We start from the raw sequence: 20,193 nt of genomic DNA, 5'->3' as shown, positions 1-20,193 counted from the left end.
TCTCCTCAGCAGGTTCATTGCTTCACCGAAGTGGAACCGAAGTGGCATGAACTAGGGTGCTACCATGAAGATATTTGGGACCACTCCTGGTAAAACGGCTGAAGGCAGATGTCTACAAGCAACATCAACCTTCTCTGGGTGAAACAGCTGTACACAGCAGAATCAAAATGATTCATCTCTTGGCCTTATGGCCTCTTGAAAGGACTGATTTCTTCTTCTGAAACTGAACTGGAACACGTCCCTGAGATTTTGCGTACCCTAGGTTCTTCCTTGTTTAAGTCCTTGACAAAAGAAAACTTCCACACTTGAAAATAAGCTTGCTTAGATGGGCTCTGGAGGAAGCATCTACCACTCAGTGCCATAGCCACAACAGCCTTCATGTTGCAACCAATAAGGTAACAGAATTAGAAGAGATCCCAGTAAGAGATCCTCCAGGAAAGCAGACTCAGAAGCTGAGCCACCTCTTACCTTTCAAGGAACTGTTGTACCCAGAACAAGAGCCAGGCTACACAGAACTAAAAAAACATAAGATATGCCATTCTGGGATCATCAAGCCCAGTATCCTGTCTCCAATGGTGGCCAATCCAGACATCAGATAGTGACCTGTACCGGTAAAGATATGGATGAAAAGGCATGTTTCAATAGAACCTAAATCTTTCTAGCCTGGTGATTTGTAAGGACTATAATCCCTTATTACCAGAATAGGTATTTTGCAGGCATCCACAAAATCAGGATATTCCTCCACAGCATCTGAAAAAAAGGCATTGTGTGGAATCCAGTGGCAAAGATAGTACAGTTTGGTGAAACCTCGACACCTCTGAACTATTCTCAGAGGATTCCCACTCCATTAGGAGCATAGCCTGCACTTCTGGGGAAAAAAAAAACCACCACCAAAAAAAAAAACCCACAAAAGCACTGGATAACCTACAGATTCCTTGCAGGCTAGTGTCTCATACTGGACCTCCACAATCTGAAAAACTGACATCCTAAGGAACAAAACCACCCAAGTTTTTTTTTTTGTTTGTTTTTTTTTTGGCAGGCAGAAGACAGACATTTTCACTCTCTGATGCCATTTGTCCTTCCCTCCAAGGACTACATAGACTTTATCCTTCAGGTCAGGAAAAAATGGGGGTACTCTCCCACAGAGTCCCCTACTCCAAACACCATTGTAAATAATTAGGCTATCACCACCCCCACATCCAGTGCTTGAAATGACCAGGGTAGAGCCCTGACTCATGGTGGCTGCAGATACTTCCCCCAGGCCTCTATAAACACAGAAGGCCTGTTGTAAAACGCAAGAGACTGATACAAATTCTGGGAATAAATACTCTAGAAAATACAGGAGCTTGATACAGCTTCAGCACAGGTTTCCCTCACAAAGGAGAACATCTTGAACCCCCTTCCGTGAGCACGCAAGGCCTCAACTCAGGAGAAATGGATAGAAGTGACCCATGAGATACCTATAGAATGGTGGTCATTTCTACCAAAATGGCCACCTCTAAGGAGAAAAGACTTCAGTGCAGGACTCAACAGCTGCCACACCTGGATCTGAGAGCCTGGCCCAAACCAGGCCAAACCTGTACTGCTGGGACCTTTGTAGACTCCTCAAAAAAAAAAAAAAAATCATTGTTGCTATTGCAAACAGGACAGTAGGAGGCAACACCACAGCAAAAGCACTGGCTCACAAAAACTCCAAATCTACTGAGTTCCATTGTAATGCAGTCTGAAGCTGCGCAGAAATACTGAGGGCCTGAAGATAAGACTGACTGATGGCTGGCAAGCCTGCTCCTATACCCCCTCCCCCTGGTCCACTGTAGACTTATCTTCCTCTAGTTGCTTGCTTCAATAGAAGCAGCTGTTGATCTTTCTTTTCTCCATGTGTTTTAAAAGCTTTAATAAGCCAGAAGGAGGAAAAAAAAATAAATTCTCCTGAGCCAAAAATAAGCTTCCACCTTCTGGGGTTAGGAACCCCACAAAGGGCTCACTTAACTGGGAAGTATCAAAAGCCTGGCCCACAGTTTGCTGTCAATAAAGCAGAGAAGGCTGAAAAACCTAGAACTGCCCAAAGTTTTTCCACCAGGCTGGGAAAAGACCAAAGTTTGGGAGTCAAGATCCTCCTACAGCAAACAAATATGTCCTGCCATCTATTGGAGACCGAGAATACTGGCTTTTTACGCACCTTGGTAACCACCAGTGATGAGGTCATGGAAAAAGCTATCCCCTCTGAGGGGAGATAACTCACATATCTGAACTCGTGTAGCAGGATAAGGAATAAAGATGATTTTTTTTTTTTTTTTTTAAGATTAAATGTTACTTATAATTAAGAATATACAAGAGTAGGAAAAATGTGGCTGTGTTACAAGAAAGCAAGGTTTCACCCCATTTATGTAACTTACAGTTAAGATATCACAATGAATAGAAATAAGAAGTGTGTTTATATTGGGGACCCAACTAAATGCAAATTTATCTCATGCATATTCATTGTGCACATCCTGAAAGCACAATCAGCTGCAAGATCACCGCAAGTAGTTTAGGAATCACTGGCATAACGAGTGCATATTTATACATTTAGTCATGCAGTGATAAGTCTGCACAGGTCATACTAGTAATGAAATGCCAAGAGATGATAAAAGTATGTTATCACAAATTTGAATTGGCTAACATTTTTACTTGTAATTCCATTAGTTTAAGGCACTTACCTACTATTTAATCCATTCCCCCACCCCCCATACACAAACATTTATTGCTTTAAAATGCAGAGAGGTGGCACTCTATATAAATATATCCCATAGAAATGAAAGGAGATAATAACCTAAAGTGCTTCAGGGACAGGAGCAAGAGCTAGCACAGATAAAAAAAAATGTTTTTAAAAAAGTTCCAATTCTAGGCACATCCTCGTCCTACCATCTCCCTTTTCTTTTAAACATACAGTAAAAATCATAACTCAGTTTAACTGATGTTGGCCTCAGATCCTTCATATCAATAAGTTTGGGGCTAAAGATGTCATGGTTTTATTTCAGGATAGTGGCATAAAGCTGAAGAGTCAGATGTCACATGAGCCAGGTCAGTCATGCCACAAGTCACGCTGTTCTATTTTGGGGCAACAAAAAGAGTGCTGTCATATGATTGTAGAAGATGGTGGTTGATATCAGTATATAATGGTGTCAGGCAGTAACGTATGCAGGATGTAATTTAGCAGGATTTTAAATATGATCTGCTAAAAAGACCCTCTTACTATGTGGTAATGAACTGGAAAACAGCTAAGTACCCCACAAAAACAGTATTGTGTTGGTATTCAGATATATCTCATTCACAAAGTGATGACTTTATGACCTGTTAAAATTCATTCATGTGAACTAGGTCATAATGTCCCCATCCATGGAAAAAGAAACCCCATCACACATTCCATACTTTAGTCATTCTCAATCTAGTTCTATAATCAAAACAATAGATGGTACTCAATCCAATTTTTGGGACACACCTAGCCAGTCTGGTTTTCAGGACAGCTACAAATAATGTGTGTGAAAAAGATCTGCATCAAACCTCTTATCCATGTCCCTTATGCCTATCCTGAAAAAAATCAGACAGGCTAGGTATGTCCCAAGAACTGGATTGGGGTCTACAGCATTAGTTTGATATAGTTAAAATATATTTTACATACACAAAAACAGTTTTCACAAAGTGATTATCAGACCAACTGATGTATTTAGTTAGAACTGCTCTAAACAGAGAAAAAAAAGCAGTAGTATATAATTAAGATATAAACAGACCAATAAGATCACTTCTACATTTAGCAGGACTTAAGGGCAAAAAACATTGTGGGGGCAATTTTCAAAATGATTTCTATAATTAAAAGGCTGTTTACTAGTGGGCAAAAGCCCTTTGAAACTGTTTCTGCCCTACCCCCATACGGGGAAAATGATACAGGAGCAGGCCTGATAAATTACATGTGGGGATTTAATTTTGAAATCCCCGCATGCTCTTTATCCCACGTACTAGTTTAAGCAAGGTAAAAATAACACTGAGTTTTCAAGGGCAAATGCCATAGGGAGAAAGAAAATCGCCCTTCCTGTTCCTGTAACAGGAGTCATAAGGGTAGCCTGGCCCAACACTGCAAAACTGGTAACCACTGACCCCAGAATATAGAACATAATAAAGTTAAATAAATAAATATACTTATTGCATAGTGCACCAACACAGCCACATTTCGATAAGCAATGTTTATGGTTAAGAGATTTCCTAGTAAACGGAAGTGAGAGAGATGCTGAGAAAAAAAAAAAACAAAAAACAACTTTGCCACTTGCATGTGGTCCAAACCTTCATATTGCTGAGATCAGAGGAAATCCTAAAGATAAGCAAGTGAAAAAACAATTTCAAAAAGTTCTCACCCAACACTTGTCTTATGTTACTAGGAAGTCCCCCTAACACAAAAATTGCTTGTTGGAAATAAAACTACACTGCAACACCGAGAGGTCGATATTCAGTGGGTCAGCAAGTAGGAGAGTTATCCAGCAGAACATACCCAGTCGATACCAAGGTAACTCTAGGACAGCTATTTTTCTGACCAGACTGATTTGCTAACTTTAGACGGGAATGCTGAATACCAGCACTCACTGGATAAAGTTTTAAACATTCCCCTAGAATACCCCCCATCACTACCTCTTTTTATGCTGCTAAATTTTGTTGATGTAAAAAAAGTTATCTGAACAAAATTTAGCCATTGAATGGGGGGCGGGCAGAATTTTTAAATTCTCAGATTTTGGTCCTGATAACTCATAAGGTTACTTAGCCAAAGTCTTTGAATATAGACCTCTAAACATATTTGTTTGACTTTATTAAACTTACTATGGGGGTCAATTACCAAATGTAGGCACCATGTTGAGCCAGGTTAGTTTTCACATATGAGCTCTGCATTGGATTAAGATTTTGATTGTGAGTCCTGATAAATTCAGAGGCAATATTTTATTGGTCCATTGATCTGCTTTAATTTCAGTCACTGAATATCCTACCTGACACAAACATACAAGTCATAAAATATAAAGCTCTGTGCAATGGTTTATGGAAGACAATCATTTACCATTAATTAAGAAAACATGTCCTAGTTAACGTCTTTCCTTTATTCCTGAATCAGGAAGGATTAGAACAGATGTAATGGAGCATGAGAGATGAACTTCTAATGCACTTACATTATCTATGGATTTAAGTCGAAGCCCAATTTTTCCAGCTTGATCCTTACACAAGATTACTTCACGGATGCCCTGTTTGATTTCTGCTCTACGAATTCCGATATCACTTCCAGTTACCGGGGCCAACATATAATTCACTGCAGAAGGTCTGGAAACCAGCTGCTGCAGATTTAAAAACAAACAAACATCAAACTGATGTGTTCAGAAAGGAAACAAAAACTACGGAACCATCTCTCAATATAACCGAATTGTCAGGAAACTTTGGGATGAAAATTTTTTTTAATGTCCAATATTGTTTAAACAATCTAAAGACTGATAAGGATACTCTTTACAGCATGTAAAAAAAAAAAAAAGTGTCAGTGCTGTGTAGAAACTCAGTCTGTCAAATGTACATGTATTAGTCAGGCATATCCAAGGGCAAATGTTCATTACTCAATTTTATAAAAAAAAAATAAAAGCCAGCCTCTGTCTGAAAGTCTTCTGTCACAGATACTATTATAATTTTTTTTTTATATACCGATATTTGATCTGAGATATCACATCGGTTTACATTCAGGTACTGTAAGTATTTCCCTAACCCCAGAGGGCTTACAATCTAAGTTTGTACCTGAGACAATGGAGGGTAAAGTGACTTGCCCAAGGTCAAAAGGAGCGACAGCAGGACTCAAACCCTGGTCTCCTGGTTCGTAGCCCACTGCTCTAACCACTAGGCTATTCCTCCTAGGATCCCAGCTACGCTGCAAGCTGTGGTTTCTGGGCCCTCTCCTGTCTAGCATGAGCACAAGGACCCTGTTGCTGCTAGGACCAATGTGGGCAGAGGAAAACATCTCCTCAGCTGATAGAAAGGTCTCCTGGGTGCTCCACTCAGATGCCTCCTAGTTGAGAAGGGTTTGTCTGGAGTAGCAGTGCAGAGGATCTAAGATGTCACACAGTAGTCCTTAATCCAAGCCACTGCTTCCTTTGCAAGGCATATCAGCAAGTCTTGTCACAGGACTGAGCCACAGAAACTCTTGATGCAATCTTAAAAATATCAAATGCTGACCAGACCATGTGCTTTCCATATTCCATACTCTTGTCCACCAGCGACTCCAAGGCTGAGGAAGTTACTATGTCATTTCCTTTATGCTTTTCAGTATGTACCGCATATACTGGCTCATGAAATTGGTACTGAACACAGCCTCTTGAAAATCTTCTCCCCAAGCAAGTCTAGGGTAAGAATTCCTTTCTGGGGGCACTGAGGAATTTGTTCAAAGACTCTTAGCCTTCTTCAGAGTGTAGTCTACCACTATTACTTCTTGAATCCAGGAGCCTTCTGGACATGAAATATTGTATCAACTTATTTACTGACCAGAACCACAGAGATGTGAATTTCCCACATTTTCAACCGTGCTATCTGAAGGGGGGAGATGATGATCTTTCCTATGGAGGAGAGGGATTCAAAAGGAAACCTGTTGATCCCGCCTGATTAGAGAAGTCCTCACATTCATAACCATTCCGCAAGGAGTATTCTAAGCCTGAGCATTATGTCTGGGGTATGGAGCTGGACCTTCCACGGCTAGCAGACAAGGCCTCAGAAAACAGACTTGAATGAACTCATGCAACTCAGCAAATCTTCCTTAACAGTGTGGTGGATCCTGTCGATCCCCCTCTAGGAACTGGCAAGGCCCTTCTGCCATGTGCCCAGAGGGTTTCCAGCAGAGGAGATACCGATATTCTGCTTCTTACATCCAGGGCTGTGTTAGTGTGAGGTGACGGACATGTACAGTAAGGATCCTATGTATGTGTGAAAGTCTCATCAGATGTTAGTACTGACAAGATAGGTTGGTGAAAGTACATTCTTAAAATGGTGAATGAGGATGTGAGAAAGACTGTGTCAAGGTCAGTACACAGCTTTGTTAGGGAGTACTGAATATTTTTGCTAAGAAAAGATGACATACAGTGTGGGATGTTAGGAAGCCTCCCCCTGCCCTCCCCTTTCATAGATCACAACTTCCCCCTTACCTCCCCCTTTATTAGAAGTAGCTTGGAATACTTTACAGCTCCTCTCCTCCCCAGCTACAGCCTACACAGCCCTCCCTTTCTCTAACTTGAAGACTGTACCATCAAGCTAGGGTGAGATAACATAGTACAAAATTTCATCTTTGTGAGACTTTCCTCACTCCAAATGTCGTCAAATCTTCAGCAAGGTGTACTGTGCTGTTCATACATCTCACTCTACATGCGAAACTGGCCCCTAAACCACCACCAGCACCTCACCTCGACCTATTAGATAGCCCTCCTATATAGATATAAATAGGTGCACAAAGTGAAGCCCTCCCCAAAGGCTCTCTCTCCCCCAAGCCTGGAAATGGCCAAAATGCAATTCAAAAAATTTATCACGAATTGCGTTATGGCCATTTCGGGCATATCACACAGCCTAATGCCAGGAAAAAAGGTGTAGTTATTTCCGGTGTTAAAACCGTGCAATAGCATGTGTTATGCTATCGCACAGTGCGATATTTAACTAAATTTAACTAAATCCCACCCAAACTCCTCCCTGATCCCTCCCCTCCAAACAATTTACATTTGCACCATGCATTATTATTCATAAAGCATGCGTTAACACCATAATGCCTTTTGATGAACGACCCTGTAAGAGTTAAATCTTAACCTTGACTGGCTGCATCAAGCAAGCATCTAGCAATTGCCCAGAATTAGTATAAAATTGGCCCTAAGTTTTATATTTTATGGATATACTTCTAGCATTCAGGACACACACACACATTCTTTTGACAGTAGTGATTACCAGAGACAGGATATTTCTGGTTATTATTTTGGAGTATTTTACAGAATGTGTTAGGTTTAGAGAAAGGGCAAAGCTAGTGGTCACAATATGGTCCATTAGAAGCAGGGGACAAAGACATAAGTCCACTATTTTCATACACAGTAGTTTTTTCTTATTAGTAGCCTGGCAATATTTCAGGAAAGTTATACAAAGAAATCCCTTCTGAGCATGTGCAGTCCAAAAATTAGAGAGCCCCAGAATACCATAGAATCTACAAATTCCTGCTAAGAGCTACAGAGACTAGCACGACAAGCTTGGCAGAGACCCAGAATTCCCTGTGCAGTCCAGCTTTCCCAAAAAGAGATCTGCTTGGTCCCTAACTGATAAGTTTGGAGGGTGTTTTTTCAGGAAAATAGTTACTTTTACTAGGCTTTTGTATAGAATTATTCTCTATTTGTTGGGGAATTAAGATATTTACCTTATTGTGCTGATATACTTTATATATACTTTTTTTTTTGGTATGAGTCTCAGATGTACTCATAATACAGAAAAATATAGCTTTATATTGTTTCACACAAGACAGTGTCCAGAACCCACTACAAGGACTACATAGAACATAAGATATGCCATACTGAGTAAGACCAAGGGTCCATCAAATCCAACTGTTTCCAACAGCTAATCCAAGTCTCAAGTACCTGGCAAATTTCCAAACATTAAACAGATCCCATGCTACTAATGAGGCAACAAGCATGGCTATTCCCTATTGATTATTAGCAGGTTATGGACTTCTCCTTTAGGAACTTACCCAAACCTTTAAGCCCAGCTATACTAACTGCCTTAACCACATCCTCTGGCAATGAATTCCAGAGCTTGTGCACTGAGTGATAAATAATTTTCTCTGATTTGTTTTAAATTGTGCTACTTGCTAACTTCATGGAGTGCCCCTAGACCATGTATTATCGAAAGAGTAAACAAACGATTCACACTTACCCATTCAAATCCTTTCATGATTTTGTAGGCCTCTATCATATTCCCCCTCAGCCGTCTTTTTTCCCAAGCTGAACAGCCCCAACCTTTTAAGCCTCTCTTCACAGGGGAGCTATTACATGCCCTTTACCATTTTGGTGGCATTCCTCTGTACTTTCTCTAGTGCAACTATATCCTTTTTGAGATGTGACCACAACTGCACATAGGGGCGGATTTTCAGAGCCCTGCTCGCGTAAATCCGCCCAAAACCGGGCGGATTTACGCGAGCAGGGCCCTGCGCGCCGGGAAGCCTATTTTACATAGGCCTCCCGGCGCGCGCAGAGCCCCGGGACTCGCGTAAGTCCCGGGGTTCTCCGAGGGGGGCGTGTCGGGGGGCGGGCCCGGTCGTCGCGGCGTTTCGGGGGCGTGTCCGCAGCGTTTTGGGGGCGGGTACGGGGCGTGGCTACGGCCCGGGGCGGTCCGGGGGCGTGGCCGCGCCCTCCGTACCCGCCCCCAGGTCGCGGCCCAGCGCGCAGGAGGCCCGCTTGCGCGCGGGGATTTACGCCTCCCTCCGGGAGGCGTAAATCCCCCGACAAAGGTAAGGGGGGGGTTTAGACAGGGCCGGGCGGGTGGGTTAGGTAGGGGAAGGGAGGGGAAGGTGAGGGGAGGGCAAAGGAAAGTTCCCTCCAAGGCCGCTCCGAAATCGGAGCGGCCTCGGAGGGAACGGGGGTAGGCAGCGCGGCTCGGCGCGTGCCGGCTATACGAAATCGATAGCCTTGCGCGCGCCGATCCAGGATTTTAGCGGCTCCGCGCGTATCTACTAAAATCCAGCGTACTTTTGTTTGCGCCTGGAGCGCAAACAAAAGTAGGCTATTCGCGCTCGTTTTAAAATCCGCCCCATAGTGTTGAAGAAGTGGTCTCACCATGGAGCGATAGAGGCATTATGATATCCTCTGTTTTATTTGCCATTCCCTTCCTAATAATTCCTAACATCCTGTTTGCTTTTTTGATCGCCACTGCACACTGAGCAGACGATTTCAATGTAATATCAACTGACACCCAGATCTTTTCCTGAGATGGATATGATTCCCAGGAATACATGAAGAATGAGCTCTCCTCACCACAGGGAAGCTTCAGGGGATGCAAGGCTGCCTCCCAAATGTCCCTGCTCCCAAAATCCTGCATAGATACAAAACAATGCCGATGTTTCTTGGTCTTCGCCCAATGTATATCATTGGGGTTCCATGATGCTGGTAACAAAAGAGAGAGAACTCTTTAATCTGAGAGGGAGGAACCAGATGATATCTTGTTTCTGTACTGTGTGGTACTCCGTTTCTAAGAGGATTGAGGCCCTCCTAATGTAAATACAACACCACAGTTGGTGCAACTTCTGGGTCCTTCAAAGTCAATGCCTCCTAGGCAGATACCAATGGGCTAGACAATTCCGAAGTGCTCTTCCATGAGATCAAGCCGGGAATGACACCCTCTAGGAGTCCTAATTGCACAGAGGAAACATCTCCAGACATCGTGATCGGTCTCCAGGTAAAGGACACATGCACAGGGGTCACTTTTTAAAGCTACTGGCTTTCTTCTCCTTCCGGGGCATCGATTGGAAAATTAAGGAAGTGAAATCAAATGACTCAATGTCAGGAAAAACAAAACAGACGCTGCCCCAATACACAGGTACTGGATGAACTCTTGCAACTCCATGTGGCCATGGAAAAATTACGAAAACCTAACACTTGAAAAACCTACCTAAAGTTGATTAAAGAGGTGAGAGGAGATTGCTGGGCCCTGAGAATCCTGCATTCCTGGGAAGCAAAAAAAAAATCCCTGGCAAGCAGGAGAATGTTCATGACCAGTGAGCTCTACAGAAAAAAAGATGAGACTAAAGGAACATAAGAAAAATGCCATACTGGGTCAGACCAAGGGTCCATCAAGCCCAGCATCCTGTTTCCAACAGTGGCCAATCCAGGCCATAAGAACCTGGCAAGTACCCAAAAACTAAGTCTATTCCATGTAACCATTGCTAATGGTAGTGGCTATTCTCTAAGTGAACTTAATAGCAGGTAATGGACTTCTCCTCCAAGAACTTATCCAATCCTTTTTTAAACACAGCTATACTAACTGCACTAACCACATTCTCCGGCAACAAATTCCAGAGTTTAATTGTGCGTTGAGTAAAAAAGAACTTTCTCCGATTAGTTTTAAATGTGCCCCATGCTAACTTCATGGAGTGCCCCCTAGTCTTTCTACTATCCGAAAGAGTAAATAACCGATTCACATCTACCCGTTCTAGACCTCTCATGATTTTAAACACCTCTATCATATCCCCCCTCAGTCGTCTCTTCTCCAAGCTGAAAAGTCCTAACCTCTTTAGTCTTTCTTCATAGGGGAGTTGTTCCATTCCCCTTATTTTGGTAGCCCTTCTCTGTACCTTCTCCATCGCAATTATATATTTTTTGAGATGCGGCGACCAGAATTGTACACAGTATTCAAGGTGCGGTCTCACCATGGAGCGATACAAAGGCATTATGACATTTTCCGTTTTATTCACCATTCCCTTTCTAATAATTCCCAACATTCTGTTTGCTTTTTTGACTGCCGCAGCACACTGTACCGATGATTTCAATGTGTTATCCACTATGGCACCTAGATCTCTTTCTTGGGTTGTAGCACCTAATATGGAACCCAACATTGTGTAATTATAGCATGGGTTATTTTTCCCTATATGCATCACCTTGCACTTATCCACATTAAATTTCGTCTGCCATTTGGATGCCCAATTTTCCAGTCTCACAAGGTCTTCCTGCAATTTATCACAATCTGCTTGTGATTTAACTACTCTGAACAATTTTGTGTCATCTGCAAATTTGATTATCTCACTCGTATTTCTTTCCAGATCATTTATAAATATATTGAAAAGGGTCCCAATACAGATCCCCGAGGCACTCCACTGTCCACTCCCTTCCACTGAGAAAATTGCCCATTTAATCCTACTCTCTGTTTCCTGTCTTTTAGCCAGTTTGCAATCCACAAAAGGACATCGCCACCTTCAGAACTCTGGGGTGTATACCATCCAGTCCAGGTGATTTACTACTCTTCAGTTTGTCAATCACACTGCACATGCCAGAAGAGCATGTGAAAAGCATTGAAGTCAAACCTCCGTGCCATGCTCCATCTGATGTCACCCATGCATGAGGTCTGCCATCCTGTCTGGCCTAAGAAAAACTGATATTTTTAATAGACTCATCGATATAAACTCCTAAAGAGGAGCTGAGCTGGATGTAATCTGTGTAATTATGGAAGCAAATCCCCCCAGAGGTCTCAAACATAGGAAATAAAAGAAACCCTTGAAAACCCCCATAAGGTAGAGAAAATATGGCTGACATCAAGTGCCCTGATACCACCTACTGAACCCAATCAATGAGGTCCGATGAAACCCCACTGATGTATCAGTGAGGGGTCATTTCACTAGGCTTGTAATGCTTGCATGATTCATGAAATTATAGACTGTGGATCACAATTCCTTTACATGAAGAATTAAATTTACCCCTTGAACTGCTGGAACCACAGACAAATTTTTATGCATCTCTTCTTCATTAAGAATCATGCCCATATACTCAGAAAGCTCCGGATACAACTTTGGATACAAGCCTGTAGGATGAAAAGTAAAAAATTGAGCATAACTGCAAATCTGTACTATTCAAAAAGGACATCATTAATCAAGCATTCAATTAACATGCTGGTTGTTCAACAAATTTAAAAACAAAAAGCTGAGAATAATCGTGCTCTTGGTTTATTACCATATCCCATCCTCAAATGGGATGAATCCTTCACAGCAGGAACACAGAACACAATTCAATTATATTCTAAGAAAATCACATCTCACGGCAGTTCTGTTGCTTTCTCAAATTGGCTGTGGGTTTGAGTCTTGAATGCTTTTATCCTCCTACCTATTTTTCAAACTCTCTATTTCTTGGGCTTTGTGGGATTTGCATTATACATAGCTGTTTCTCTGTATTCTTGTTGGGTTTCATGTTATTTCATTTATTATTTATAGTCTGTTTTACCAGGAACAAGCCTGATCAAGGCAATGTACAACAATTAAAAAAAAAATTTCATCAATAAAAACCAATACAAATATATCACTATAGATTAAAAAACCAAAAACACAACCCATCCTCCCTAATCCCCCCCCCTCCCCATACACTCTTTGCTGGTATTGAATGATCAGTATTAAAATCACTGAACATCAGAGGATCCAGGAACTTCTTAATAAATCTGACTCTTACCTTGTAAATGGTGGGGGGCCTGGGATCAGGTTTAGCCAATTTCTTTACCAGATACTTTTTAAAGTGGTACACCTAAACTAAAAATTCCCCATATAAGACTGATTAGCTATCCTCAATAGAATGTATTGGTTTGAAACTAGGCAAATAGCATGAAAAAGAAGATAAAATAGGTCTATATTTCTATGAATGCTACTCAATTAAAAATAGCTGTGAAAACATCTGGTTAGCAATACAGCCTCTCTGGCCAAATATAAATACATTCATACAAAAAAGATTCACAACAAAAAAAAAAAACAACAACTTTACCTCCAGCATGAGAGACAGAAGTTGAAGCTTCAGATAGAACTGCTGGATTGACTGGGTTTGAAGCAAAAGCTGTTTGTGCCTACAAAATGAAGAGAGAAAATACAGTCTGCCCAGGTTTTTTTTGTTGACCCTGCTGTAGCTAAGGACAGAACCTGGCAGTCAGCCATACAAAACTTCTCTTTCTGCAATGTCTCACACTGTCCAAGTCAATTGGGTATCTTGCCAACCTGTTTAACTTTTATACTAAGAGACCATATTAATTTCTATACTTAATCCAACAATCAGAAACACCCCCATCCCCCCCTTCTACCCAGCCTCTCAACCCTGTTCTTACCACTATTTGTTGGGGCAAACAAATTGCTAAGTTTTGCTCCATGGCTCACTTACATAGCCAACACAATATAACAAAAATAGTAGTGTCCATTTACCATCTTAGCTGAAACAATTTTTGTTGAGCACAGACTAACTTAAATATGTACATAAACAGTACACAGTATATAAATGCTTTGACCCAGGACAGCTCTTATTAAATATCTTTTGGGAGACAGCAAGGTAACACTTGGTAACACTTGGTAACACTAAACCAACCAAATAAAAAGAACATACCTGAATTACTTTGTCTACCTTCAGGTCTTCAAGTGAAGGATATAGGGCCATTGTTGCAAAACTGTGCTACAAACAGGTAAAAATGTGTTTTATTATCTAATACAACCAAAGTCAAACCAATACTATTAATACCAGGTTATACAGAAATATTTGCCTTTATGAATTGTCTATTCCACAATACAGTTCAACAACATGTAATCAACAGAATAATTGAAAAGTTATTTGAATGGCAATTGATAAGTTTAGTCATGCAAGGAAAAAAGGCAACACTGACCGGTACAGCATTCATTGCAGACTACATATTTTTTCTACTTATAAAATGTGGAAATAAGTATTTTGAAGACTGTTTCAACTTAAAAAAATATTCAAGAATTCACTGTTCAATATTAATATATGGTCACAGAAGGTGGTAACCTACAATCAAGATCAATGCTGGAGCCTATGAACTGAAAGTGCAATGAGGTTCCAAACAAAGAAAAAGGACTCTGAATTATACTGACTGTGACTTTTCCCCACAATTACCCTAGAGCTTTGCTTCCAGAACTTTTGACTGCTGTAGTTCACTACTCCTGTGAACCTGCAAGTAAGAAAGAGTTCATACTCTGCAGCCTGAAGCAGCAGTCTTTCCAACTTATCCCTTCAAAGAACTAAAGCCTGGGATGTCTTTACCCTGTTTTTGCAAGCATCTCTCTCTCATGGAGATATGATTGCTTTGAACTCCACAGCCCCTGCACCCTTTGCAGCAGAAGAGGACCGGAAGGCTCATCTGCATGCTGCTCCCAGCATCCCCTGGGAGGAGTCCAGAGGTCACAGCGAGTGATACAGGTTTCGAACTCCACAGCACACGAATCTCAAATCTTTGAGTGAAGGTCAACTTAATGGTGGTTGAAGAGGATTGGTAAGTATGGCCTTGGAAATTCTTAAGAGTTAAAGTTTGAAGAAAAGTTTAACAATGGGATATATTCTTTAGAGTTTGTGTGTTTCTGAGATAATAAGCAAGCCAGAGGGAGTTAATTCTAGTGTCTATCTTTGCCGCCCACCCACCCCTAGATCAACCTTGATTTTTAGGCAAGAGACACTCTCTCAGTAAAAATCAGGCTCTTTTCTAAATCATACTACTGCACCAGCCCTTATTGAAAGTTAAATTATCCACTTATAGGTCACTAGCAAATTAATTAGTGAATACACATATAAATTTAAAGTACTCTAATTCCAACTTAGAAACCTAAACTTAACTAGGAACTCAACAAAATTAAGATAACGGCAGCAGTGTCCACCAGCAAGAGGGGGCTTTCCAGTCTTTTGCATCAAGTGCCACAAGTATGATTTTCTACCCGCCGGTGAGAGATTGTATGTGTGCACCCAGTGCAAAGAGCTCCTGGCTCTCAAAGAAAAAGTCCGATCTCTGGAGGCTAGAGTGGCAGACCTGGAGGCGTAGAGGTACATTGATGAGACCTTCAGGGACATAGAAGCCAAGTCCCAAATCCAGTCTGGCAGCCCCAGTGCTGCCTTGGATCAGAAAGGTCTCCCAATTGGAACCATTACCATGATGTAGCAGGAAGTGATCTTGTAGCAAGGGCCTGCTCTCCAGGTGATGCGTTGTCTTCTCGCACTGAGGACAAGTCTCCCAGACCTACTGCCCAGGAGGGAAAGGTTATGTCGGCCATCATAATTGGTGATTCAATTATTAGAAGTGTAGATAGCTGGGTGGCTGGTGGACGCGAGGACCGCCTGGTAACTTGCCTGCCTGGTGCAGAGGTGGCGGACCTCACGCGTCTCCTAGACAGTGCTGGGGAGGAGCCGGCTGTCGTGGTACATGTGGGCACCAACATAGGGAAGGGAGGGAGGTTCTGGAAGCCAAATTTAGGATTTTAGATAGAAAGCTGAAATCTAGAACCTCCAGGGTGTCATTCTCTGAAATGCTCCCTGTTCCACGTGCAGTTCCCGAGAGGCAGGTAGAGCTCCGGAATCTCAATGCATGGATGAGGCGATGGTGCAGGGAAGATGGATTCAGTTTTGTAAGGAACTGGACAACATTTTGGGGAAGGGGGTGACTTTTACCAAAAGGACAGGCACCACCTTAACTAAAATGGAACCAGGCTGCTGGTGCTAACTTTCAAAATGGAGATAGAGCAGCTTTTAAACTAGAACAAGGGGGAAAGCAGACAGTCACTCAGCAGCACATGGTTCGAAGAAATGTATCTGAAGGATACTAATGAAACAGCAGAGTAAGGGCATCCCAACAGAGAGGTACCAATAAATGCAAAAGCAGCCCATGTGCCCATAAGTAAAGAATAACCTAAGCTAAAGAACTCCAAATTATCCATATCAACTGAAAAGAAGGTTGTTATAATACAAACAAAAAACACACTGAACTGTCTATATCAATGCTAGAAGTCTAAGTAGTAAGATGGGAGAGTCTGTCATAATCGGCATCTCAGAGACCTGGTGGAAGGAGGATAACCAATGGGACAGTGCTAATCAGGGTACAAATTTTACTGAAATGATAGAGAGGATCAACCTGGTGGGGGAGTAGCACTTTATGTCCGGGAGTATATAGAGTCCAACAGGATAAAGATCATACAAGAGAATAAATGCTCAGTAGAATCTATATGGGTAGAAATCCCATGTGTTGGGTAAGAGTATAGTGATGGGAGTATACTACCATCCACCTGGAAAAAATGGTCAGACAGATGATGAAATGCTAACAGAAATCAGGGAAGCTAACCAATTTGGAAGTGCAATAATAATGGGAGATTTCAATTACCGCAATGTACATATAGTGCAGGAGGATGTGTAATCCTGACAAAACTGATTCAAACAGTCTTATAAAACAGGATGTCTTATTTTTTCAATATGGCAACTCCACAAGGTTATACGAGCACCGGCTTAATGGCGTCCCCCGACACGGTCCCGTGTTTCGCCGCGGGCTGCATCGGGGGGGATCGCCACCGCTGGAATTCACACAAAAGCTGACAGCAGCGTTTTGACAGTGACAGGGAGCGCAACGCCCTTCAAACTTGACAGGTATTTAAATACCTGTCAAAACGCTGCTGTCAGCTTTTGTGTGAATTCCAGCGGTGGCGATCCCCCCCGATGCAGCCCGCGGCGAAACACGGGACCGTGTCGGGGGACGCCATTAAGCTGGTGCTCGTATAACCTTGTGGAGTTGCCATATTAAAAAAAAAATAAATAAAAAAAAATAAAAGACATCCTGTTTTATAAGACTGTTTGAATCAGTTTTGTCAGGATTACACATCCTCCTGCACTATATGTACATTGCGATTTCGCTTGAAGTGCAGTCCTTGCTCATTATTTGTTTTGTGGTCTTAGATTTCAATTACCCCAATATTGACAGGGTAAATGTAATATTAGGAATTGCTAGAGACAAAGTTCCTGGATGTAATAAATGACTGCTGCATGGAGCAATTGGTTCAGGAACCAAACAAGAGAGGGAGCTATTTTAGATTTAATTCTTAGTGGAACGCAAGATTTGGTGAGAGGTAATAGTGGTGGGACCACTTGGCAACAGTGATCATAACATGATTAAATTTGAACTAATGAGTGGAAGGAGGACAATATGTAAATTTACAGCTCTAACACAAAATTTTCAAAAGGGAAACTTTGATAAAATGAGGAAAATAGATAGAAAACACCTGAAAGGTGCAATTGCAAAGGTTAAAAGTGTACAAGAGGTGTGGACATGGTTTACAAATACAATCTTAGAAGCACAGTCCAGATGTATTCCATGCACTAAGAAAGGTGGGAGGAAGGCAAAACGATTACCGGCATGGTTAAAAGTTGAGATGGAAGAGGTAATTTTGGCCAAAAAAATATCCTTCAAAAAACTGGAAGTATCCATCTGAAGAAATAGGAAAAAAATATATGCATTATCAGGTTAAGTGTAAAACATTGATAAGGCAGGTTAAGAGAGAATTTGAAAAGAAGTTGGTCGTAGAGGCAAAAACTCATAATAAAAACTTTTTAAAACATATCCGAAGCAAGAAATCTGTGAGTGAATCAGTTGGACCGTTAAGATGCCCAAGGGATTAAAGGGGCTATTAGGGAAGATAAGGCCACTGCAGAAAAACTAAATGAATTCTTTACTTCTGTGTTTACTAATGAGAATGTTGAAGAGATACCGGTTCCGGAAATGGTTTTCAAGGGTGATGATTCAGACAAACTGAACCAAATCACTGTGAACCTGGAAGATGTAGTAGACCAGATTGACAAAGTAAAGAGTAGCAAATCATCTGGACTGGATGGTATGCACCCTAGGGTTCTGAAGGCACTCAAACATGAAATTTCAGATCTGTTAGTTAAAATGTATAACCTATCATTAAAAGACTGGAGGGTGGCTGATGTAGCCAATATTTAAAAAGGGCTTCCAGGGTGATCCAGTAAATGAGCCTGACTTCAGTGCCAGGAAAAGTTAGTGGAAACTATTCTAAAAATCAAGATCGCAGAGCATATAAAGAGACATGGTTTAATGGAACACAGTCAGCATGGCTTTACCCAAGGCAAGTTTTGCCTCACAAATATGCTCCATTTTTTTGAAGGGTTTAATGAACATGTGGATAAAGGTGAGCCAGTAGATGTAGTGTATTTGGATTTTCAGAAGGCGTTTTGACAAAATCCCTCATGAGAGGCTTCTAAGGAAACTAAAAAGTCATGGGATAGGAGGCAGTGTCCTTTCGTGGATTACAAACTGGTTAAAAGATAAGAAACAGTAGGATTAAATGGTCAATTTTCTCAGTGGAAAAGGGTAAACAGTGGAGTGCCTCAGGGATCTCTACTTTGACTGGTGCTTTTCAATATATTTATAAATGGTCTGGAAAGGAATACAACGAGTGAAGTAATCAAAGTTTGCAGATGATACAAAATTATTCAGAGTAGTTAAATCACAAGCGGATTGTGATAAATTGCAGGAGGGCCTTGCGAGACTGGAAAATTGGGAATCCAAATGGCAGATGGAATTTAATGTGGACACGTGCAAGGTGATGCATATAGGGAAAAATAATCCATGCTGTAGTTACATGATGTAGGTTCCATATTAGGAGCAGGAAAAAGATCTAGGTATCAGAGTAATAATGCATTGAAATAGTCGGCTCAGTGTACTGTGGCAGTCAAAAAAAGCAAACAATGTTAGGAATTATTAGGAAGGGAATGGTGAATAAAATGGAAAATGTCATAATGCCTCTGTTGCGCTCCTTGGTGAAACCTCACCTTGAGTACTGTGTACAATTGTGGTCGCCGCATCTCAAAAAAAGATATAGTTGCGATGGAGAAAGTACAGAGAAGGGCAACTAAAATGATAAAGGGGATGGAACAGCTCCCCTATGAAGAAAAGCTAAAGAGGTTAGGGCTGTTCAGCTTGGAGAATAGAAGGCTGAAGGGGGATATGATAGAGATCTTTAAAATCAGGAGAGGTCTAGAACGAGTAAATATGAATCTGTTATTTACTCTTTCGGATAATAGAAAGACTAGGGGGCACTCCATGAAATTAACAAGTAGCACATTTAAACTAAATTGGAGAAAATTCTTTCACTCAACGCACAATTAATCTCTGGAATTTATTGCCAGAGGATGTGGTTAGTGCAGTTAGTGTAAAATGCAGTTAGTGTAGCTGTGTTTAAAAAAGGTTTGGGTAAGTTCTTGGAGGAGAAGTCCATTAACAGCTATTAATCAAGTTGTCTGCTATTACTGGCATCAGTAGAATGTAATCTATTTAGTGTTTTTGGTACTTGCCAGGTACTTGTAGCCTGGATTGGCCACTGGTTGGAAACAGGATGCTGGGCTTGATGGACCCTTGGTCTGACCCAGTATGGCAATTTCTTATGTTCTTAGATGTCTGTGAGACCTTTGGATTCTGTCATTTGCCATATTTATTTATTTATTTTTTTCTATACCGATATTCCTGTAAAAGTACAAATCATATCGGTTTACAATGAAACTTCAATTTCGCTCTAAGGCGGTACATGGAACAATGAGGCCAGTTAACAGTAGAAACACTAAACGTAATCTAAAACTCTAGACTCATTTTAACATAATCTAAAACTCATGAAACTCG

At 41.3% G+C, this 20,193-nt stretch overlaps 1 protein-coding gene across 7 annotated transcripts in view; it reads right to left on the bottom strand.

The window, feature by feature from the left end:
* Positions 1–20,193, bottom strand: part of SDCBP (syndecan binding protein) — a 69,968-nt gene that overhangs the window by 31,884 nt on the left and 17,891 nt on the right. For 4 of the 7 annotated variants that reach the window (XM_029591341.1, XM_029591343.1, XM_029591344.1 and 1 more), the window contains 4 exons: positions 14,124–14,189; positions 13,518–13,596; positions 12,470–12,573; positions 5,187–5,348 (listed from right to left, as the gene is read on the bottom strand). In XM_029591341.1, coding sequence (XP_029447201.1) covers positions 5,187–5,348; positions 12,470–12,573; positions 13,518–13,596; positions 14,124–14,174 — 396 coding nt within the window. In that variant the 5' untranslated portion in view covers positions 14,175–14,189. The remainder of the gene's footprint in view (positions 1–5,186; positions 5,349–12,469; positions 12,574–13,517; positions 13,597–14,123; positions 14,190–20,193) is intronic. The other 3 variants (XM_029591346.1, XM_029591345.1, XM_029591347.1) reach the window with 2 other exon arrangements.

This window comes from Rhinatrema bivittatum, chromosome 2 (assembly GCF_901001135.1).
Source record: "Rhinatrema bivittatum chromosome 2, aRhiBiv1.1, whole genome shotgun sequence".
Taxonomy (NCBI): Eukaryota; Metazoa; Chordata; class Amphibia; order Gymnophiona; family Rhinatrematidae; genus Rhinatrema; species Rhinatrema bivittatum.
The sequence above is the reverse complement of the archived record's forward strand: the minus strand, read 5'-3'. Positions and strand labels throughout refer to the sequence as shown.